Source organism: Myotis nattereri (genome assembly GCF_964212035.1).
Source record: "Myotis nattereri genome assembly, chromosome: 14".
Taxonomy (NCBI): domain Eukaryota; kingdom Metazoa; phylum Chordata; class Mammalia; order Chiroptera; family Vespertilionidae; genus Myotis; species Myotis nattereri.
The window spans coordinates 61,082,310-61,104,125 of NC_138089.1; the positions used below are offsets into that span (position 1 = coordinate 61,082,310).

The 21,816-nt window shown below is 54.0% G+C and overlaps 1 protein-coding gene across 3 annotated transcripts; it reads left to right on the forward strand.

Moving 5' to 3' along the window:
• Nucleotides 1-646: 646 nt before the first annotated feature.
• On the forward strand, nt 647-17,738 carry CDC25A (cell division cycle 25A; the record flags this gene model as incomplete). Of its 3 annotated transcripts, none has more annotated exons than XM_081106387.1 (15): nt 647-819; nt 1,577-1,647; nt 2,494-2,536; nt 3,644-3,680; nt 4,122-4,223; nt 5,967-6,077; nt 9,000-9,134; nt 9,494-9,568; nt 11,138-11,311; nt 12,871-12,969; nt 13,285-13,347; nt 13,439-13,537; nt 14,114-14,244; nt 15,755-15,866; nt 16,097-17,738. In XM_081106387.1, 15 exons carry the CDS (start codon nt 647-649, stop codon nt 16,235-16,237), a joined length of 1,566 nt encoding a protein of 521 aa, XP_080962513.1. In that variant the 3' UTR covers nt 16,238-17,738. The 3 variants fall into 3 exon arrangements, with proteins under 3 accessions (XP_080962513.1, XP_080962514.1, XP_080962515.1); XM_081106388.1 differs by having other exon boundaries at nt 9,494-9,565; XM_081106389.1 differs by lacking the exon at nt 5,967-6,077 and having other exon boundaries at nt 9,494-9,565.
• Between the last annotated feature and the right edge of the window lie 4,078 nt (nt 17,739-21,816).

The window sequence follows — 21,816 nt, forward strand, 5'->3', positions numbered from 1 at the left end:
CGCTCGGGTCTCCCCGAGGCCCCGCCCCTTTCTGCGAGCATGTGACCTCGCTGGTCCCGCGAGCGGCGTCCTCGGCCCCCTCTTCGTGGTTCGGCCCGGCTGCCAATCGGGAGCCAGGGGGCAGGGCTGCTCCCTGATTGGCGGGCTCCGTTTGGCGCCAACTAGGAAAGGGGGGCGGGGAGGGAGAGGGCGGGGCCTCGGGGCAGCTATTAGCGCGAAAGGGCACTGCGCCGCGACAGTCCACGAGAGCGGAGGCCGGCGGCCGGTCGCTGCGGGTCCGGGCGGGCGAGGGGCTGAGAAGGACGCGAGGACGGGGTAGGCCGGGCCGGGGCCGCTCGGCCGCAGCCGCTCTCCCTCCCCGACCCGCCGCGTTTGTTTGGATTTGACCTTCAAGAGGCCGCCTCCCGCCCGCGGGCCGCGCGGGGTGAGCGGGAAGCACCCGTGCCTGTGGGTGGCGCCTGCGGGGGCCGGACGCCCGTCCGCGCCGCTTCCTCCGCAGCCGCCGCGGCCCGCACCGCGGGGTCGTGTTTGTGTTTGAGCCGCGGGCACCGGCGGCGGGGCGCGCGGCGCAGGCCAGTGCCGGCGGGGCGGACGGGCGCCGCGGAGGAAGAGGGAGCCGGCGTCCCCCCGGCGGCCGGGCGCGGCCATGGAACTGGGCCCGGAGCCCCCGCACCGCCGCCGCCTGCTCTTCGCCTGCAGCCCCCCGCCCGCGCCGCCGCCCGTCGTGAAGGCGCTCTTCGGCGGCGAGCCGGCCGCCGGCGGCCTGTCGCCCGTCACCGCCCTGACGGCCACCATGGACCAGCTGCAGGGCCTGGGCAGGTACGGGGGCGGCGGGGCCCCGCAGGCCTCTGGCCTCGCCGGCGGCGCTCGGGGCGGTCGGGGGGGGCCCGCCGTGTGCACCCTCCCCCAGGCGGGGTATGGGGCGGGGGAGGCCGCTCGGACCCTCGGGGCCGCCGGCAGCCCGGAGCCGGGCCCGGAAGGGTGTGGGGGGCCCGGCCCCCGACTTCACCGCCCTTGCCCTGCGGGTTGCGGGTTGCCCTGCCCTGCCCGCTTCTGTCCTGGCCCCAGGAGGCTGTTTGGGGGCCCCCCTTCCCGGGGGTAAAGGCGAGCCGGCCCCCGGGGCCCCGCTTGCACCCGGGGCCGCACCGTCTTGCAGCATCCTCGTTCCTGGGAGCTTCGTTCCTCTCCACAAAGGAGCGCGGCGTTTCCTCGGGGTTTTGTGCGACACCTGGGCCCTGCTCCCCGCACGTTCCCGATGTCCCCCCGCGTGGTGCCCAGAACCCAGAGCCGGGCCTTTCACTCCGCTTCCCGGCTTCCCGGCCGCAAAGTTCTCTGGGCTTCTCGGAGCAAAAAATAACGTTTAAAAAAGCCGTGCATTTCCTGTTGGTGTTTCCGGGCTGCTCCTAGCTCCCACTTCCGGAAACACGCCGGCACCCACCCTGGTCCTGCCCTGCGCCCACCCCGCCTCCTTTCTGCCCCATGCGCGCGCCGGGGTGTGGGGCTGCTCATCGCCCACGCTGCCCCCGGAAGGGACCCGTAGCCATGGCCCAGAAACATGGTTCTCTCTCGGTTTCAGTGTGGGCGAGCAGCCGCCCGAGGCGAAGAGCAGTCTTCAGAGAATGGGCTCCTCCGAGTCAACAGATTCAGGTACTCGGTCCTCGCCATTCGTTCATCCTGTGCCCGCCCGTGTGAGGGGAGCAGGCAGCTGGAACCTGGGCTTTCCCGGGAGACTGCCTGGCAGCGTGGCGAGGGAGAGCATCCGCCAGGCGCCGGCCCCGCTGCCTGGCAGGTCACCTGGGTGCCATCCACCTGTGGGTGCCTTCAGTGCTTGCTTCCCCCTGGCCGGGATCCGACCCAGCACCCAACGGGTGCATAGAGAAGTGGGGCAACAAACTGCTCTCCCGCTCTCTAAAGTCGATACATAATCAATACATCCGCACCCAAGGATACACTAGAGAGATGGAAGGTGTGCTAGGCAGGCTGCTGACGGGCCGTGCTGGGCAGGGGTTCCACCTGCCGCCTTTGGGGAGATGGGCACCTCCCTTGGTGTTAATTTGTCGAAGGCAGTAATGCCTGACTTTGTCATATGACATCGTGTATTTCCCAAACCCCCGAGTTACGCATAAGGACCTGGCAAAGATGAGATATTTGAAATCAAAACCATGCTAGACCGCTGGTGCTGGGCCATCCTCTCCAGGGGCTGGAGCTCCGTAACCCCGAAGTGATGAGAAGGTTCGGGTTAATGCCCTCCCTCCCCACATCCCGTCTTCCTTGATGGTATTTGCAGATAGGCCAGGGGGATTAGTAGATACACCATGAAAATAGGAAGTTTCTGACAATCATATAAAGACTCGACTTTATTTTTGGCATGAAGTCCAGACCAGCTTTGTGGACTGGCCTAAAGAAAACGGTACTAGGGAGTCGTGCTTATTTTAATGACAGTGGTGTTTCGTGTGCTCTTTCCTAAAAGATATATTTTTTTATTTCCCACAGGTTTCTGTCTGGATTCTCCTGGGCCCTTGGACAGTAAAGAAAAGTATGTATTCACATGTTTATGCTTAGAAAAAACTTCTCTGAAGTTTCTGATGAAATTGGTCATGCTCTGGATTTAGCTGTCCCTAGTAAGACTCCTGGGTCCTATAAACAGTCCGGTATCTTACCATTATTATTATTACTGTTATTTTTTAAATCCTCACCCAGTGCCTGGCAGAGTGGCTCAGTTGGTTAGAGCATTTTCCCGATACACCAAGGTTGCTGGGTTCAATCCCGGGTCATGGTGAAGCAGCCAATGAATGCATAAATAAGTGGAACAACAAGTCGCTCTCTCTCTAAAATAAGTAAATTAATAGTCAATAAACCGTCACCCAAGGATATGTCCATGGAGCGGGAAGGAGGGGAAGAGAGAGAAAGAAACATGGATGTGAAAGAGAAACATCAGTCGGTTGCTTCCTGTATGTGCCCCAATCCAGCCCACAGCCTAGGTATGTGCCCTGACCGGGAATCCAACCTTTGACCTTTCTGGTGTATGGGACCTCGCTCTAACCGAGCCACCCTGCCAGGACAAGTCTGATATTGTATTTCTTATTAATTTTTTTTTTACTGACTTCAGAGAGGAAGGAAGAGAGAGCGAGATAGAAACATCAATGATGAGAGAGAACCATTGACCGACTGCCTCCTGCACACCCCACACTGGAGCTCGAGCGCGAAACCTGGGCATGTGCCTTTGATCAGAATCGAACCCAGGACCCTTCAGTCCACAGTCCGAAGCTCTATCTACTGAGCCAAACCAGCTAGGGCAACAGTCTGATATCTTAGAGAGAATGAGTTGTTTGTGTCAGCAGTTTTCAGAACTTCCTTTATTTTAGCTGTAATTTGGTATTTTATTTGAGTCTCATCCAGGCCTTGCCCTGTCCTCTGGCATCATAGCCTTAAGAGCATGTGTGTATGTTAAGAAGTGACCTTGGGCCTGCTTTTTTAACCTTGAAGCCCAGTGTTGGGTGCTTGTGAAAACAGGACAGCTTCAGAAATCTGTTCTTCCAACCTGCCTAAAGGGGGAATGTTGGACTACCCCTCGAGCTAGTTAGGACACTGTTGTCTACTGATATGCCTGCCTCTCATGATTTGCCTCCCGGTTTCATTGCAGCCGTGAAAATCCCATGAGAAGAATAAATTCCCTGCCCGTAAGTCAGTTCTTTAGTATATTTCGAACTAATACCAGTTTTCTCCCCCTTAGCTGCCTGTGTGATCGTAATAGCAGACATGAATTTAGACAGCAAAGGCTGCTTTTCCCTAGTTTCAAACATTCCTGAAAGCAACTTCAAATCTGCCTTTTCCCCACCTCCTCTAATTCCCAGAGCTTTATCCACCGGGAGGGGCGCCTTTTGTGTGAATGGTGTTGGGAAGGGGTGACTTGTCAATCCTCCATCCCTGCTGAGAGGGCTGTAGGCCTTTAGGGAGGAAATGAAAGCCAGGTAGCGGGAACTCGGGTTCTGGCCTGGGGGGGCCCCGGCCACATGGCTGCAGTGAGAGGGCGGGCGCCCTGCAGCTCTTTTTTTCTTGTGAGAACTGAGTTGCCGCTGCATTTTCACTCGTGCACCTTACCTCCTTTCTCACTTTGGCAGCTGAAGCTTCTGGGATGTAGTCCCGCTCTGAAGAGGAGCCACTCCGATTCCATGGACCGGGAGGTCTTTCAGCTGATGGACCAGGAGGAGAATAAGGAAAACGTGAGTGTGGCTCCATGTACCACCCTGAGCAGGAGAGCCCCCAGGCCAGTGGCTTAGGGACGTGGCTGGGCTGCTTTCGGGGAGCAGACACTTGACCAAAGTCACGGGCTTGGGAGGCAGGCACGTGGGTTTGAATCCTGCTGCTGCTGAGCTCCGTGCCCTTGGCGGGTTTCTTTAGGTTTTCTTTGTGAGCAGGAAATGCAGTGTCCTGTAGGGGATGTGGGCATTCAGTGAGATGACACAGAAGGCATTTCAGTGGTTCAGGAACGCGGGCGTGCCTGCCAGGAGCTCCTAGAAGAGTCGATATATCCGCGAAGAGCTTGTCCGGGAGGGTCGGCCCAGGACTCCCTTTCCTCCGTGTGCGCTGGCCCTGGCATGGCTGTAGGCAGCCTTGGCCTTAGGACACGTGCTTGACCGCATGTGGGAGAACAGAGCGGCCAGTCCCAGGGAATTTCGGTCACTGGACCAGCAGCTGAGAGGCTGAGCTGTGGTTGCCACGCAGAAGCCAGTCCTCTCGCTGTGTTTCCACAGCTCTTCTCCCCTCTCCAGTCCCCACTAGGGTGCCCGTTCCTCACCCTTAGAGCCTCACAGGCTAAGTGTGAAACCTCCTGCTTCCGTGAGCTGCCCCATGGGAGAGCTGGGAGAGCTGGGAAGAGGAGTGCCTGCCTCCAGTGCCTGCCAGGCTGCAGCCTCTGGGGAGTGGCTTTCCACCTGTACAGGTGCAGACCTGGACCAGGCCTGGTGTCCGGGTGCCCTCCCCTCCCAGCCTTGGCTTCTCCCAGGGTGGCCTGCTCGGGGCTTTGTTCTAGAAGGAAGCAGCATAGGTTAAAGTTGTCCTGACTGGCTGTGAAGCCAGATTTCAGGCACATCATAGCCTGTAAGGTTTCGTCCAATCGCATGGGGACGAGTGGGTTGTGGTTGATGGTTAATGAGCTGATGCAAAAACAGCACGTGGTCCCGTGCTGGCACAGGAGGCCTCGGGTCTGAGCACAGGAGCAGGCTCTGAGGTGGGTGATTCGGAAGGGGTGTGGGTGCTGTAGACCTGGAGGGAAAGCAGCCGTGCAGTGTATGTCCTACCGCTGCTCACTCCGTCTCTCAGCCTCGTGTGAGGTTTGTCCAGTTTGGTTCCCCCCAGGGCTTTTAGTGTGGAATACAGGGATCTTATTTTTAAATGTGTTCTTACTGATTTTAGAGAGGGAGAGAAACATGGGTCAGCTGTCCTCTGCGTGCCCCCTGCTGGGGATCAGCCCCCCACCCGGGCATGTGCCCCAACCGGGAATTGATGCTCAACCAACTGAGCCACTGTGTCCGGGGCTGGGGTACAGTCGTCTCACGCAGGGAAGACATGACCGTGGGTGGAAGGTGGGGAACACAAAGCGACAAACGCACCGGGAGGAGCATGGCTCCCGTCTGCAGGCATGTTGACTTGGCTTTAGATTTTAAAATTGTTGGCTTAGCTTATAACTCAGTGTTTTGTGTACTTGGCAGTGAAGTGCTTGCTAGGGAGCTCAGCCAGGTGAGAAAAACATGCTGTATTAGAAGTCAGCTGTTGACAGCCTTCGAAATTCGTAGTTACACAGACCCAGTGTTGGTGTTAGATCAGAAATGTGCACATCCTTAGTTTGGAGGCATTTACAAAAGTGACCAGTGCCCACGCCCTGTCCGTCTCACCTGAGTTCCAGCGGAGGCCCTAGAGCTGGTGCCATCGACCGTGGCAGATGTCTCGACTGTACTGTCTTGCAGGAGGCCTTTGAGTTTAAGAAGCCAGTAAGACCCGCGGCTCGTGGCTGCCTGCGACGTGAGGAGGGTGGAGATCTCTTCACCCAGAGGCAGAGCTCTGCCCCAGCCCGGATGGTACGTGCTCTGGCTCGTAGGGAAGTTTCTGGCGGGAAGAGAATTCACGCTCCTTTAACCTGGAATGGAAGACACCCAGTAGCTCTTGATGTCTTTACTTTGACCCTGTCTTTTGAAACTAGTTGGTCACATTTTTTGGTGTTTTTGCTGTGTCTGGAGAGGAGACAGGCAGAAGCTGAGTGAGAGATGGTCTGTTTGAAATATTGGACTCGAGCAAAGAATATTTGACCTGGTTCGTTCTGGGAAGACAATCTGCAGGCTTCCTGGTTGTTCTCTGTGGTGGGATTACGTGTCTCACGTAAAACTTGCTCTTTCCTAGTGCGTCCGGGGAGCTAAGAGGTACTGGGTGCTGTTTGGAGGGAAGACCTTAGCCTCCTGCAAAGGCGGCTGAGTAAGAAGTGTGGATTTCAGGGAACCACTGCCTCTGGGCTGCTGGCAGTAAGTGGGGCACTCATTTGCCAGGCAGACTGTCATCGCTTCCAGGGTTTTCTCCTGGTGGTCTGACCGCTGTGGACGAGAGAGGCCCAACTTGGACAAAATGATCACGTTTGGTTTCCAGGTTTTGCTGGGAACATGCATCTGAAAATACAACCCTCCAGACTGGCTTGGGGTCTAAGGAATGTGTTCAGCCAGTATTGCTATGTCTGGCATTAGCACAAAGCATTTTTTTAAAATGTTTTTATTGATTTGAGAAAGAGGAAGGGGAAGGAGAGAGAGAAACATTGCTGCCTCCTTCACACCCCTTACTGGGGATCAAGCCCACAACCCGGACATGTGCCCTGACCAGGAATCGAACTGGTGATCTCTCAACTGTGCCAGGACAGCGCAGAGCACTTTTATGTTTTGTTTGTTTTTTCAAATTATAAGAGGAAGTTTACTTGAATGTTACAGAGGTGGTAGAAGTGAGCCAGTTGGGCTGTGGAGGCTCAGGAAACAAGTTACAGAATCGAAGGGCCCCTGGAGCTTAGGTGAGAGAAAGGGAAAGTGCCTGGGGGCTGAGGGGAGGGACAGGCAGGGACACCTGCTGGGGAGAAGGGGCTGTTTCCTTACCTTTCATTTCAAGTCTGCAAAGTAGCTGCACCTGCCGTGTCACACACTGGGGGAGTGTGGTCAGGGCGCTTAGGTGATTTGCCAAGGGACACGGTAACCCTCTGAGAGCTGGGCATCCAAACTGAACACGCCAGCATTTCCTGTGATCCCCTGGCTGCCCCTCCCTGCAGCGCTGCGGGGTCAGCAGAAGGAAAGGCAGCCAATGTCAGGTGTTTCCTTTGTGTCCTTTGGTCTGCAGCGCCTCTTGCCTCAGTGTGGGAGCCATGCAGGAAGCGTGCTCGGTCCGGAGACCTGTGTGTCATTTTCTGTGGCACATCTGCACCTGGGGAGTCAAGAACTCAGTCGCAGAAACGGGTGCCATGCCCCAGTGTGAGCATCACAGGGGGTGGTCCTGCTGGGTGAGGCACTGCCCTGTGCCCAGGGTGCTCAGGTGCACCGGGGAGGACCAGAGCACCCAGAACAGCAGGCTGCTGCAGAGGGTGCTGGGAGTGATCTGCCCGGGACCACTGAGGATCCTGGACTCATGCCCCCGGGGGATGTGGATATTAACCCTTTGAGCGCCAGCCAATATCCTAGGAACGATGCTAAAATTGCCAAGGCATTTTTGCTGATTTTACAGCAGTTTAGGAAAAAAATTATGAATCACAAGTAAATGAAGTTACATATTCAAAAACTTAAGGAAACCTTTACTACATTGACATATTTAGCGATATCATCATCACTAATAAAAGCAGACTTAGAACTGGACGCCATTTCGAAGCTTTGATAGCGCTCCCGGCACTTTTGGCGAAAGACAGGAGGAGCGCGATTGCGCTCTCCAGCACCCAAGGGGTTAAAGATACTTGTAGGGCTGATGTGGGACCACCTTGTTCCTGTGGAGGAAAAATGTGTCTGAACTTTTCCCCTGGCTTTGGAAAGCACTAGAAAAGAAGTAATAAAGTGTCCACAATGCTTGTATCCGCGTCGGTGGGTCATGAGCGGTTTAGATTTCCTGTATCAAATACGTAGGGTTCCTGATGAGACCCCGTTTTCACTCCAAGAGTGATCTCTTTCCTAGGGAGGGTGTGGTGGGGAGAAAGCTTGGGCTTTGGAGTCAAAACGAGTGAGCTCCGTGATCCTTAACCTGCATAGGCATTGCTCTTCTGGTTTGTTGACAGGAAAGGGTTACCCGTCGTGTGTTGGGAGACGGAAATGGGAACATGCATGTAGAGATTATATTACTTTCCTCTCATATCTGGAGTTACTCACATAAGCATTCTCTGGGCCATTTTGTGGTCTTCATGAGACTTGCACCTTCTCGCCCTTCCTCATTTTGTCAGATTGTCATATTGTCACAGCCCTCGCGGGGGTCTGTGTTCACTGATCACCGTCCGCTGATAAGCCTTGTCTTTCCCAAAAGGCTAACCCCGGGTGCTGCTGCCGGGGGAATTGTTCTGGGAAGAGTTCTTTGTGAAGGCTACTTGGCCTCGCTCTGTTAGCACTGTGTGTGGACATCGAATCATTTTTATTTTTAAATATATTTTATTGGTTTCAGAGAAGAAGAGAGAGAGACAGAAACATCCGTGATGAGAGAGAGTCATTGGTCGGCTGTCTCCTGCACACCCCCTACTAGGGATCGAACCCGCCACCCAGGCATGTGCCTTGACAGGAATTGAACCCGCGACCCTTCAGTCCACAGGCTGATGCTCTATCCACTGAGCCACACCAGCTAGGCGACATCAAATTTATAACCTGGTGTTCATATTCCTTTGATTAGTAGGGCTAAAATTTTACTTAAGACAAATATACTGTGTTTTCCTCATAAGAACTGATGGCCCATCCGAGGAGATCAGAGCTGGTTGTTTATTAACAGGCATGAATTCTGTCTCGTAGCTTTCCTCCAACGAAAGAGAGAACAGCGAGCCAGGGAACCTCATTCCACTCTTCATGCCCCAGTCACCCGTGGCTGCCACTCTGTCTGATGAAGATGATGGCTTCATGGACCTTCTTGATGGAGAGAATCTGAAGGTGCTGTGTGTGTGTTTCCCTGTCCGGCCCACTAACGACCCCGGGAGAACTCGTGAATAAGTCCGGGGGAAGGCACAGTGGCTCCCGGGGCTTGAATGAGCTGGTGTTTTGGTTTATTTGGTGAGAGTTTGAAATGTCCTTCTAGATGAAATTCCGTACCTCCTCCTGTATGGATAGGGGGTGCTGTGTGCAGATGACTGAACTCTAAAATGTGATCCTCTTCTCGCTGTAAAATGTCTGGGAGTGGGGGAAGGAACATTAGGTGATGCCCACCCAGGCCTATCTGGTATTTGGGCAAAGCCACAGCAGCATTGAAACCCATGCTCATCTCTGCGGACCTTGTCACACGTTCTCTCCAGAATGATGACGAGACCTCGTCCTGCATGGCCAGCCTCTGGACGGCCCCCCTGGTCATGAGAAGAGCTGCACACGTGGTGAGTGGCCCTGTGGGTCTGCGGGTCCCGAGCCTCTGGGCCTCTGACTGGACCAGAGGGAACAGGAAGTGAGCCCTTTGCTCGCGTCACCACAGGGACCAAACTCTGCTCCGTTTGAGATTCTGTTCTGGGGCCCTGGACCTTGACTGCCACTAGTATTTCTCGTGTTAACGGCACAGCCTTTTATTTCCCTTCAAGGTTTTTGTCCTCGTTAACGTGTGAGGACGTCTCAGTAATGTATATGCTTGCAGTTCTTGTTTTTGTAATTTCTAGTTCATCCCAGCCATTCTTGGTCAGCTAATACCCTTTCCGTACAACTCTGACCTGTGGACTCCGGTTTAAGATCACTGGGTGATATCTGGGAAATACTTGCTCAATCGGATTTAAGAAATAGTTGTTCTTAAACGGCGTAAGACGGTATTGGCTTAGATTTAAGTGAAAGCTTTCTGAGTGAGTAACTTGTCGGCAGCAAGAATAGAAAGACTCCAGCACAGGCTCCACCCATACCCACCCACCCAGCCGTGAGCCGCAGCCACAGCTCCTCCCCGGAGCGCCCTGGCCCAGCACAGAGACAACGCAGCCGCCCTGTTTGATTCGGGTAGAGCGCACTTGCTGGACTGCCACATGCTTTACTTGGCACAGAATGTGTAGAGACGAGAGCACGTGCGGAGAACAGCCAGGAGAAGGAGACTCAGCCATGAGAGATGTGGCGGACTGACTGGTGAAGGGTTGGGACAGAGGGCTTCACTGGGAGAGGGATGAGCCTTGTTCTTACTGCAGAACAAGAGCAGCTGGTGCTGGACCACAAGCCTTAGAGTTAGGAGCTGGCAGGGCAGTTCGTTTCGAGCAGGAAGATGAGCTCTAAGGCAGGAAGGCCAGAGGGTGCCTCACGTGTGGGGAGGGAGGCTGGTGGTCATCCAGGAAGGAGTGCTGTAGAGGCCGACCAAGTAGCAGCTGAGGTTCCTCCCCGCAGCAGTGATCGCTGGCCCTGAGCGCTAGGCTGTGGGTGCAGGTGGGAGTTGAGGTGTGGCCCTGAGGAGTGGCGTTCACGGGAGGTGGCTGTGGTTAACCTCAAAGGCAGCTTTCCCCCAGGAGCACTCTCGGCTCTCAGGGTCGTTGCTGTCTCTGTCCCGGGGTCTCTTGGACCTTTTTTTTTTTTTTTTTTTTTTTAAATCCTCATCCAAGGAGGGAAGATAGGTTTCCATTGACTTAGAGAGTGGAAAGGAGGGAGGTGAGGGAGAACGAGACGTTGATGTGAGAGACACATCGATTGCTTGCCTCCCACACGTCCCAACCAGGGGCAGGCATCGTACCTGAGACCCCTGGTGTGTGGGCCAGTGCTCTAACCACTAAGCTGCCAGCCAGGGCTCCTGGACTTTGTGCCCAGGTTTTTCAACATTTGCACACAAAAATCTGCCAAACACCTGGAACACGGTTTGTCTCTGCTTTGTGCTCAAAGTCTGTTTGACTTCTGTATTCCCCACCTACAGGTGAGTTAGGACAGCTGTGGAGGTGAGGGTGCTGAGAGCGTGGCCTGTGGATAATGAGGTTTTATATGTTTTCCCAAAGGGCAACCGATGCCAGCTGTTTGACTCCACTCCCACGGGCAGTCCCGCCCTGCGCTCAGTGCTGAAGAGGCCTGACCGATCCCGAGAGCTGTCCCCCCCTGGAAACGCCAAGCGGAGGAAGAGCGCGCTCAGGGCCAGCGCCGGGGCGGCAGCCAGTCCCGAGGAGCCCCGGGAGGTGGGTGTGCAGGAAGAGCGGCTGTGTTTTCGGTTCTCACATCTCCACGGGCTCTCTTTGCTGAGCTCGCCTTCTGCTTCTCATTTGCTGAAGTGTGTCTGGAATTGCCTCTTGGCGCGTTGGATGGTGGCGGCTTTCGAGTCTTTCTCAGGCAATCCCAGCATCTGTCGTGGTGTTGGCTTCCGTTGATTTTTCTGGTTCTTGGTCTGACAAGTGGTTTTTCAGTTGCATTTGTATATTTTGGGTTTTAGCAGGTCTCCTCTGACGGTGTGGGGAAGGTGGGGATTGAAGTTCAGGTTCCCCAACGCGGCCTCTGGGCCTGGTATGTGGGGTGGAGGAAGCCTCATTTTGCTGGGAGGAGTGGGATTTAGGCTCCCTCTGGCCTCCACTGACACTATCCCAGTGGAGTAGAGATCGGGCCACTTCGTACAGCGAGGCAGAGGCACAGCTCTAAGCTGTTCATCCTCACCCGAGGATATTTTCCCACTGATTTTTAAAGAGATTGGAAGGGAGAGGGAGAGACAGAGTGAGAAATGTCAATGTGAGAGAGACACATCGATTGGTTGCCTCCCGCAGGCGCCCTGACCGGGGCCAGGGATCGAGCCTGCCCCTGAGGTATGTGCCCTTGACCGGAATCAAACCCAAGACCCTTCAGTCTGCGGGCCGACACTCTATCCCCTGAGTCAGACTGCCCCGGGCTCGCCCTTTTGACCACCTGTCGTATCTTCAGACCAGTGGCCTGTCTTGGGAGAGTCATGGCTCTCGGCATTGAGGCCTCCGTTTCCTCCCTGAGCTAATGCCTTGGGAGCATGATGGTAGCCAGCTGGGAGCATTCCGTTTTTATCAGCTTGTTTATATATGTTGGTTTCATAGATTTCCTGGTTTTAAAGCTATTTTTCTTCCTGAAATGTCATGTTTGGCTTACTTCCAATTGCTCTGTTTATACATTTTCCCTGCATTGCACTGTCCTTATATCAGGTTTTGGTATTAAGCATTAGAAAATAAACTGGAAATAGTGCCCATATTTTCTGTAGCATGAAAGGTTTGAATAAGTATCCGTCATCTTAAAAGGTTAGCTAGATCGCAGCCATGGAAACATCTAGGCCTGATGCCTTGTACTTTATAATCTACTCTAGGTGCCTAATACTTTATGAAACTGTTTTTTCTACTTAAAAGTGTAATTCTAGGTTAAAGGGAAGAAGGTTTGTGAAACTTTGTGTTGTATACATGTCAACAAATTGCCTTTGTTTTTTCAAATCTGGGCCTAAAGGTCTGTACGTCGCATTTGGTTGAGAGGCCTCTTATTTAGACCCAGCCTTTTATTCCTGCTTGGGGGGAGGGGCAAGGAAAACACTTTCAGGGAAATGTAGTTAGACGCTGAAAAAATAGACCTAGTTAGTGGGCCTTCTTTTCACTCAAGATTCAATCAAATATGAAAAATCTTCATTTGCTAAGTATAAACATTAACATTTTAGTCTCCTTGTGACATGTTCCAGGTGAGTGTTCTCAAAAGTCCTGTTTAAAACCCCGGCCTCACTTCCCACCTTTGATTGTTACAGATTCTGTATCTGTCTCCAGCCTTGGCGTCTCCCCCAAAGGGGACCATCGAGAATATTCTGGATAACGACCCCAGAGACCTCATAGGGGACTTCTCCAAGGTGAGGGCGCCCTCTAGCTACGTGATGCAGGTGGATGGGTTACACACACGCACACCCTGCCCTCCTCCCTCTCTGAGGTGGCTCCTGGGATGTCCCCAAGGGGACACAGTTTGAAATTTTTAAAGGTCTCTATGGGACTGTAGACCTCAAGGGTGCTGATCAGAGAGTTTAAGTAGGAAGCCATTCTCCAACCCCAAGGCAGGCTCTCGGGGAACTGTGTTTCTTATTATAAAGAAAGAAATGCAGAAAAGCATAAATAAGCAGAAATCTGTAGCCTCACTACAAATCTATATCAAAAGATTTCTTCTCTTTCAGGGTTATCTCTTCCACACAGTCGCTGGGAAGCACCAGGACCTAAAGTACATCTCTCCAGAGATTGTAAGTCATGCTTTGGAACCTGCCTCACGTGCACTGTGAGCCCGGTTCTTCCAGCAGCCAACGCTGATCCTCCTGGCCTTTCTCTCCGCAGATGGCATCTGTCTTGAATGGCAAGTTTGCCAACCTCATTAAAGAGTTTGTTATCATTGACTGCCGGTACCCATACGAATATGAGGGCGGCCACATCAAGGTAAGGGTTCCCGAGGCTGGGGGTGAGCCCTGCTGTCGGAGGCATAAAGGGGCCTCGGCAGCATCTGTGACTGTTTGAAAGCGGGTGGGGACCCCTGGCTGCGTGTGAGCTCACAGGCTGGTTAGAACTGAGAGGCTGCTGCGGAAAGACACCTGCCTCCTGGGTGCCCACAGGGCGTTCCTGGTCTGCACGGCTCGTCACCTCGTGCAGCAGATGCTCCCGTCACCCCACCGCATGTCTGGACGGTGCCCACTGCTCTCCGAGCCAGGCCTGCAGACCCTGGGCCTGGCACAGGGCTCAGGCCACCTGGTGGGAAGGGGTGTTGGGACACACTTTCCCGGAAAGAAAGTAACTGTGCATTTCAATCTTTTAACCAATAAAATAGTGCTGACATGTGTATGGGGTACTTTACAGACGCTGTTAGGCTTGTCACTGTCTATAGCTTTTGAAAGTCCCCAAGTCACAAACAGCACTCAGAGAGGGCACACAGCCGCAGCATATTGAGGGGCCCGTGGAAGAGCCTGCGGGTGGCACCGTGGCTCCGGGGGGCGTGGCGCTGAGTCTGGTGTCCTGCAGGGCGCGGTGAACCTGCACATGGAGGACGAGGTGGAAGACTTCCTGCTCAAGAAGCCCATCTGCCCGGCCGACGGCAAGCGCGTCATCGTGGTGTTCCACTGCGAGTTCTCCTCCGAGCGGGGCCCGCGCATGTGAGTGGTGGCACGTGCTCGCCCCCAGCCCCAGTGCCGCCTGGTCACCCCAGGCCTTGGCCGGCACCCTGGCGTGGGACTGTGGTTTTGTGAGAGCACAGATCCCCGTGTGGTGGTGTCCTCTGAAATTCTTCTCTGCTTAGCAACCACTGGATGACATGAGCAGCTTCCTCACGTGGAGTGAGTGGGCTTGGCCTGGTGGGTCCAGGTGCAGGGGCTGGCGGGCTGCTGCCGTCCAGCTGCCTCTGCCGCCATTTCCCCCAGGGCCCTGACCTCTGCCGGCGCCCCACTCCTGAGAGTCCTTGCCACTGTCCGGTGTGGCTCACTGTTCAGCTTCCTCATGTGGAGTTCAGCTCCTGCCTTCCTGTGTCCCCGCTGTCCTTGGTTCTACCTGTGGGACTACTGTCCCCAGGTGACATCCTTCAGGTGCACTCTGGTGGCTCTTGGTTCAAATGCCAGGAAAGTGTGGCGTCCTCACTCGAGACTTGATGTGTTGCTTGGAACCCTTGTCCAGTCCATGCTTGCAGAGGAGGGCTGTGTGCTCTCAGGTTATTGCGCATTGTGGAGGGGGAGGGGGCGAAGTGCCCCAAACATCCCCCTCGTTAGCACAAACTTCCGCTGGGGCTTTGGTGCCTGAGGCCCTGTTGTTACCAAAACATCTTTTATGCCAAAATAGGTGAGAGTGAGGTTACAGCGGAGCAACGTTCCCTTAAGGCTGGACGTGATATTCCGACGCTCCGCCAGCAGCCTCTGCACTCTCGCTCACGCTGCAGGGCTGGGGCTGGGCGTGGCCAGAGGTGGTGATGCTGAGAAGCTGGGGGAGGGGCTAGACGGCTGCAGCCATCATCCATGTCCCTGCAGAGGACTGGGACGGGCCAGGTGCACGGAGGCAGTGAGGGGTGGCAGTGAGCAGGTCTGACGGGGCCTGCTGCAGGGGGTCCCGGTAGGAAGACATTAGACGACAAGTGCTGACAGGTGGTCGGAGAGGTGGCAGGGGGAGTGCAGCTCAACTAGGAGGTCAACTAGGGTCACCCACAGAGGTGGCGTCTGAGCAGACCTGGCCAGGCGCATCTCCGAGTGCGACTGCACTGCAGGTCCTGCTGTGCCCTCTCCCGGGTGCTGTCCAGGTGGGAGGCAGCAGTGGACAGGACAGCCCTGCCTTAAGGAGCCCGCATTTCAGAATAGTCAGGGGCCCATCAGCATCCAATGTGTGAATGTGCCACGCTTAGGAAGTGCTTCTGGGGCAGCAGCGAGGGGGCCGCAGTGGCTGATGGGAGGGGAAGGGGGGTGAGGCGGAGGCTGGGAGAGCTAGGGCTGTTTCACTGGGAGAAGGACGTTTGGGAAGATGTGTCTGCCTTCCAGTGCGAAGCTGGCACTGGCTGTGCACTCGGCTCCCACGCGGTGGCCGGGGTCACGCTCAGCACTGAGTGCTGCGGCCCCGCCAGCTGTGCTGGGCAGTGGGCTCCTGATTATCTGCCGGCAGCGCCGACCTGTGCCTTCTCCTTTGCAGGTGCCGCTATGTGCGAGAGAGAGATCGGCTCAGCAACGAGTACCCCAGACTCCACTACCCTGAGCTGTACATCCTGAAGGGCGGGTACAAGGAGTTCTTCCTGAAATGCCAGGTGAGGGGCTCTCTGGGGAGTGTGGCTGCCCCTTGCCAGGCGGGACGGTGGGGTCTGCCTGGTGGTCACGGCTGTTTGGCCGGGTGTCTGGGAATTTGCCCGGTGCAAGCGGGGCCTCAGAACCCGCTGGCCAGTTCTGCACTGCTGCTCAGTCTCCCAGCACCGGGAGGGAGGAAGCAGGGTTAGGAGAGAGACAGACGTGCCCTGACCTCACCCGCCTTGTCCCCTAGTCGCACTGTGAGCCCCCCAGCTACCGGCCCATGCACCACGAGGACTTTAAGGAGGACTTGAAGAAGTTTCGCACCAAAAGCCGGACCTGGGCCGGGGAGAAGAGCAAGAGGGAGATGTACAGCCGCCTCAAGAAGCTCTGAGGTGGCCGGCGCCTGCTCCGCCCCCGCCCCCACCCTCTTGGCTGCGTCTGGAGCGGGGCCTGGGTCTCCTCCGTGCGCCTTCCCGCCGCCCTCCGCGTCAGGACCGGCTCCCGAGGCTGTCGTGCCCGGTTCCGAGCACCACGTCAAGTCCAGTTCTGCCTCTTGGTCCCACAGCTGGAGGAGCCACTGGGGCCTTACTGGACTCTTGACCCTCATGACGGGAGGGGAGGAGGGGGAGTGGAGAGCAGACCACAGAAGCGCTGCTGGCCAAACTCCAAAGACGGCCTGGGAAGGGGTGACGTAACCCATGTCTTAATTTATTCAACCTCATCAATCACTTTATTATTACTTTTAACTCCTGGAGACTTATTTAGCTGCTTCTTTAAGTCATAATACTGCCATTTTATCATCCCAAGACTACCTCTGCTTTTAATTAAGAAAAAAAAGGAGGAAGAAGAGGCAGCCATGAGAACTAGCTCTGTCGCCCAGGAGGCACTGCGGTCCTGGGCTGCTGCTATTTAAAGCCAAAGACTGAGCTACGGTGGGAGTGGGCACTGGACTCAGCCTTGGCGACAGGGCATAAGCTAACCTGCCGGACCTACCTCGAAGGCCACAGATCTGCTTGGGGGTGGCCCTGCCCTGGCCCCAGTTCCCGTGGCGTTGCCTGGTCTGGGAGTCGATCCGGAAAGCACTTCAGGCAGCCTCCAGCGGGCACCCCTGGCTCCTGTGGAACATGGTAGCGAAAGTATCCCAAAGTGGGGGGCAGGGGAGGGGGAGTGTATACTGAGTGTCTTCCTTCTGACACTCTGGTAGCTTTGAACTTTCTAAAAGAGTCATTTTATGAGTCAAGGAGAATCAAATCAGTGTTAGCTGGCCCACCCAAGGGGGGCAGCGGGCTGGGAGCCCCGGCATTGACGAGGGCGTGGGTGCTGGCGTGCGGTGACTGGAATGTTTCTCAGGCAGCATGGTGGGTTGGAAGGTAAAACCTCCGAGTTTATCATGTTTTCATTGAGGGGCAGGGAGCGATGGGCCACATCACCAGCTGCCTCCTCATCCAGCACCACGGAATAGGGTCCTCCAAGGAGCTTGCCCGTCCTCGTTGCTGGGCCGACTTGATGGATTCTGGACAGGCCGTTTGGCTCCTGCTGGCCCCACCCTCAGACGCCAGCCCCTCAGCACCTCTGCTCCCTCGGGGCGCAGCCAAGTTTCTACATGAGTCGGCCCCCCTTGCCTTGCTGCCTATTGGGGTGGGGAGGGAACCAGTGATGCTGGAGATGACTGGTGTGTTCATGGGTTTGAGTTGCATTTGACTATAAAACAATCTTGTTAGAAAAGTATGGGGCACAGGAGGGGAGACATCCACTTGGTCTCTGATCTTGTTCGTGGGGATTTTGTTGGTTGAGGGCCTGGAAGGAGGCAGGTGGCCCTCAGGTTGTAAGGTGTGGCTAGCACTGCTGACCAGCCATCACAGGCTCTAGAATAAAACCAATCTTGAACCCATGCTCTGCTTCATGTTTTTTTCTGCCTAATTGATTCAAAGGAAATTGTTTCCCTTTAAGGTTCTGGGACTACCTGTGACTATAACCGGTGGCTGGGCAGCCACGTTCATCAAGAAGCCACAGGGCTCTCCTGTGGCCTTTGGGGGTGGCCACAATGACCTCCATTATGCCCTGAGTCCAAGAAGAAACATTGAGATGGCATGGCCTGACCAAACAGGGTCAGCAGGAGCTAAGCCGCAGACGCTCCCGTAGGAATCGGTTCATGTGGAGGAAGCAGCAGGACCTAAGGAGAGTTCTCACCTTTTTATTGTTGATAGTGTTACAGGTCTCCCATTTCCCCCTGGAGTTCTGACTTCTGCAAGGACCCGGGAGGATGTACAGAATGAACCAGGACAGATGGTAAGTCATGGGCCCCCATGTGAGCTGGGGGTGATTGCCAAGATGGATCAACGCTGGAGCAAAAGTTAACAAAATAGTGACGCCTGCCTGGGATAGAAAAGAACTATTTTTAAATCTTACATAAATGTGGCAAGTGCTAAAATCTAAAGTATTTCACCCATGGGCCCACCTCAAGTCTGGCTTCACTGAGACTGCTCCCTTCTGATTTGTATCTATAATAGAAGCATTATTCCAGCCATAAACAACACTAGTGGTCTGGTGCACGGGATTCATGCACATTAAAAGGGAATTAATTAGAGGAAATATTTTAATATTGCTATTTGCCCTTTCTCTTTAATAGAAGTGTCAGAAATTAAAGAAAATTAGTAAAATGTATATGAAAATCCCTCCTGTCAGAGTCTGGGGCATGCGGTGGAGTCAAGTCCCTGCCTACCCACAGGTGCTTCGGAATTGCAGGAGACCCAGACCTGGCCGGCCCCACCCCCATCAGGTCCCCCGCCCTGTCCTGACCCCACGCAGCCTCAGGTCCCTGCTCATCTGCATTACAGTGATGACCATTTGCATATTAGCCTTTAATTATGATGATGTAAGGGAAGGAAGTTCCCTGTAATACCAACCAATCTCCAGTGAGTGTCACTGTTAACGAGTTTCTATGTTAGGAAGACGGAGGAGAGAACAAGACCCAGAGTACCAACGGGACTAGCTGCCCCTCCCCTGGCACCCCATTTTCTCTCCCAGATGGTTTTCTAACCCAAAGGGACACCGTGTGGCTGAGCACCCCCACCCTGTTCTCCATCCCATTCCTGTCACTAAGTTTGAAAGTGCAGAGACTGGTGTAGAGATGGCTTTGAACTCCACATGACCACTTGGCCATCCTGGCCGGCAGTTAGCTGGTCAGGCCATGGTCCTGGTAAGCCAAGGTTGTGGGTTTGATCCCTGGTCAAACCCACATAAAGGAATCAACCAGTGGTCCAGCTGGTGTTGCTCAGTGGATGGGGCATCCTCCCATGGACCAAGAGGTCTGCCAGGTTTGATTCCCGGTCGGGGCACATGCCCAGATTGTGGGCTCAATCCCCAGTAGGGCACGTGTAGGAGGCAACCAGTGAACGTGTCTCATTGATGTTTCTCACTCTTCCTCTCCCTCTCTAGAAATCAATAAAATCATTCAAAAGAGAATCAACCAGTGAATGCATAAATAAGTGGGACAACATCAATCTCTAAAATCAATAAAAATAACTTGAAAAAAACATATGGCTGTACTCGAACCCATCCCATGTTAGCATACCTTCCCAAAGGCAAGAGTCCTTATCCCTAATGAGAAGATTTAGGAGTTTTAATTAGGCCTGGCTGGTTTGGCTCAGCGGATAGAGCGTCGGCCTGCAGACTGAAGGGTCCCGGGTTTGATTCCGGCAAAGGGCACGTGCTTTCGTTGTGGGCTCCAGCCCCGGTCGGGGCACATGCGGGAAGCAACCACTCCATGTGTTTCTCACAGCGCTGTTTGTCTCTCCCTCTCCCTTCCATTCTCTAAAATTCAATGGGAAAATATCCTGGGGAGAGGATTCACAAAGTTTTAATTTAACCACGAAAACTGTCCTATGGTGGAAATAGCCAAATATCTACTTATGATTAGTATCTACACATTTAAAAGCACATGTTAACTTAAATATGCTGCTTAAATCTGTTGTGTGAGCGTATATGATTTCTATGAGATCACTACTTTCTTTAATCATAGAGAACTTCAAACATTGTGGATGAAAAAGCAGTGCTGTGATCATAAATTCCTCCGTGGGCAGGTCATGGTGGACAGCCACGCCCCAGCCTGGAATTTCTTCAGTGAAGGCTCTACGCAAGCCCTGTCCATTGTCTTTGCACATCTAGGTTAACACACCTTAGAAATGCCGGCACTAAAACCTCTGGCAGGCATAGCACATAATCTTCACATTCCTGTAATCCAGGATTTTCAACCCTTTCCACCTCATGGCACACACAAACTGATCACTAAAATTCTGCGGCACACCAAAAGTGTATTTATTTTTTGATATATATTTTTTTGTTGATTTCAGTGAGGAAGGGAGAGGGAGTGATAGAAACATCAATGATGAGAGGAGCATTGATTGGCTGCCTCCTGCAGGCACCCTACTGGGGACTGAGCCCTTGATCGGAATTGAATCTGGGACCCTTTAGTCTGCAGGCCTGCGCTCTATCCACTGAGCCAAACCAGCCAGGGTGGCTGTTGTTATTTCTTAAATTTGACAATCTAAGGGAAAAGAGATCAGTGCCCCTGACTAAATAGTCGGGCGTTACATGTTTTATTTTTATGTTTTTAAATGTTGTGTATTGTGAAGATCCCTGCCGCACACCAGCTGGAAATAGCTCCATAATTCAGTCCCTGCCTTGCTGTCTCCCACCTGCACGCAGCCTTCCTGCGTTCCCTCCTGATCACAGATGCATCAGGGACGCTGCAAAACTTACTCATCGGAGCATCTGGGTTCTTGCTCTTCCACGTGTCATCAGTTTGGAATTCTCTACTGGCTTGGACGTTTCTGGTTTTTTATTTAGTTTTTTCACTTTTAGAGAGGGAGAGAGAGAGGAGCATCAATGATGAGAGAATCATTGATCGGCTGCCTCCTGCACGCCCCACACTGGGGATCGAGCCTGCAACCCGGGCCTGTGCCCCGACTGGGAATCCAACGGTGACCTGGTCCATAGGTCAATGCTCAACCACTGAGCCACACCGGCCGGGCGGCTTGGACTTTGCTTATGGCGACATTATACTAGACAGAGAGAGGCTGGGAGACTGACTTAGGTTAGGGGAGACGTAAGGCACGTGAGCCAGCGGGGAGCGGGGAAGAGCATGGGGGGAAGAAGGGGACATGTGATCCATTGACCAATAAAAATCAAAAAAGACATGACAACTGCTGAAACCGGTTTGGCTCAGTGGATAGAGCATCGGCCTGCGGACGGAAGGGTCCCAGGTTCGATTCTGGTCAAGGGCATGTACCTGGGTTGTGGGCACATCCCCAGTGGGAGATGTGCAGGAGGCAGCTGATCGATGTTTCTCTCTCATCGATGTTTCTAACTCTCTATCTCTCTCCCTTCCTCTCTGTAAAAAATCAATAAAAAATATTTTTAAAAAAAAAGACATGACAACGGAATGAAATGGGGTCCTAGACCAAGACAACGCTATGAAGGACGTTTTGTCTCAATGTTAAATTTTCTGAATTTGATAATTCCATAAAGCGAATAAAAACACCCTTATTCCCAGGAAAGGCACTGAAGCTAAGGTTAAGGACTGTATGTAACGTGTGTGCACATGCACGTTCATGATGAGAACACTGATCGGCTGTGAAAGAGACGGGAGGAAGCAAATGGGGCGAATGCTAACGAACGAACGACTCGCCCTGGCCGGTTTGGCTCAATGGATTGAGCGTCGGCCTGTGTCCTGATGACGGGTCCCGGGTTTGATTCCCGGTCGGGGCACATGCCCGGGTTCTGGGCTCAATCCCCAGTAGGGGGCATGCAGAAGGCAGCCAATCAGTGTTTCTCATCGGTGTTTCTCTCCCTCTCCCTTTCTGAAATAAAAAAAAAATATATTTTTTTAAAGGAAGGACAGTGTTCCTTATTGTACAAGCAGCTGAATCTCATTCATTCATTTAAAAGAATTAATGACTCTTGGTCAAG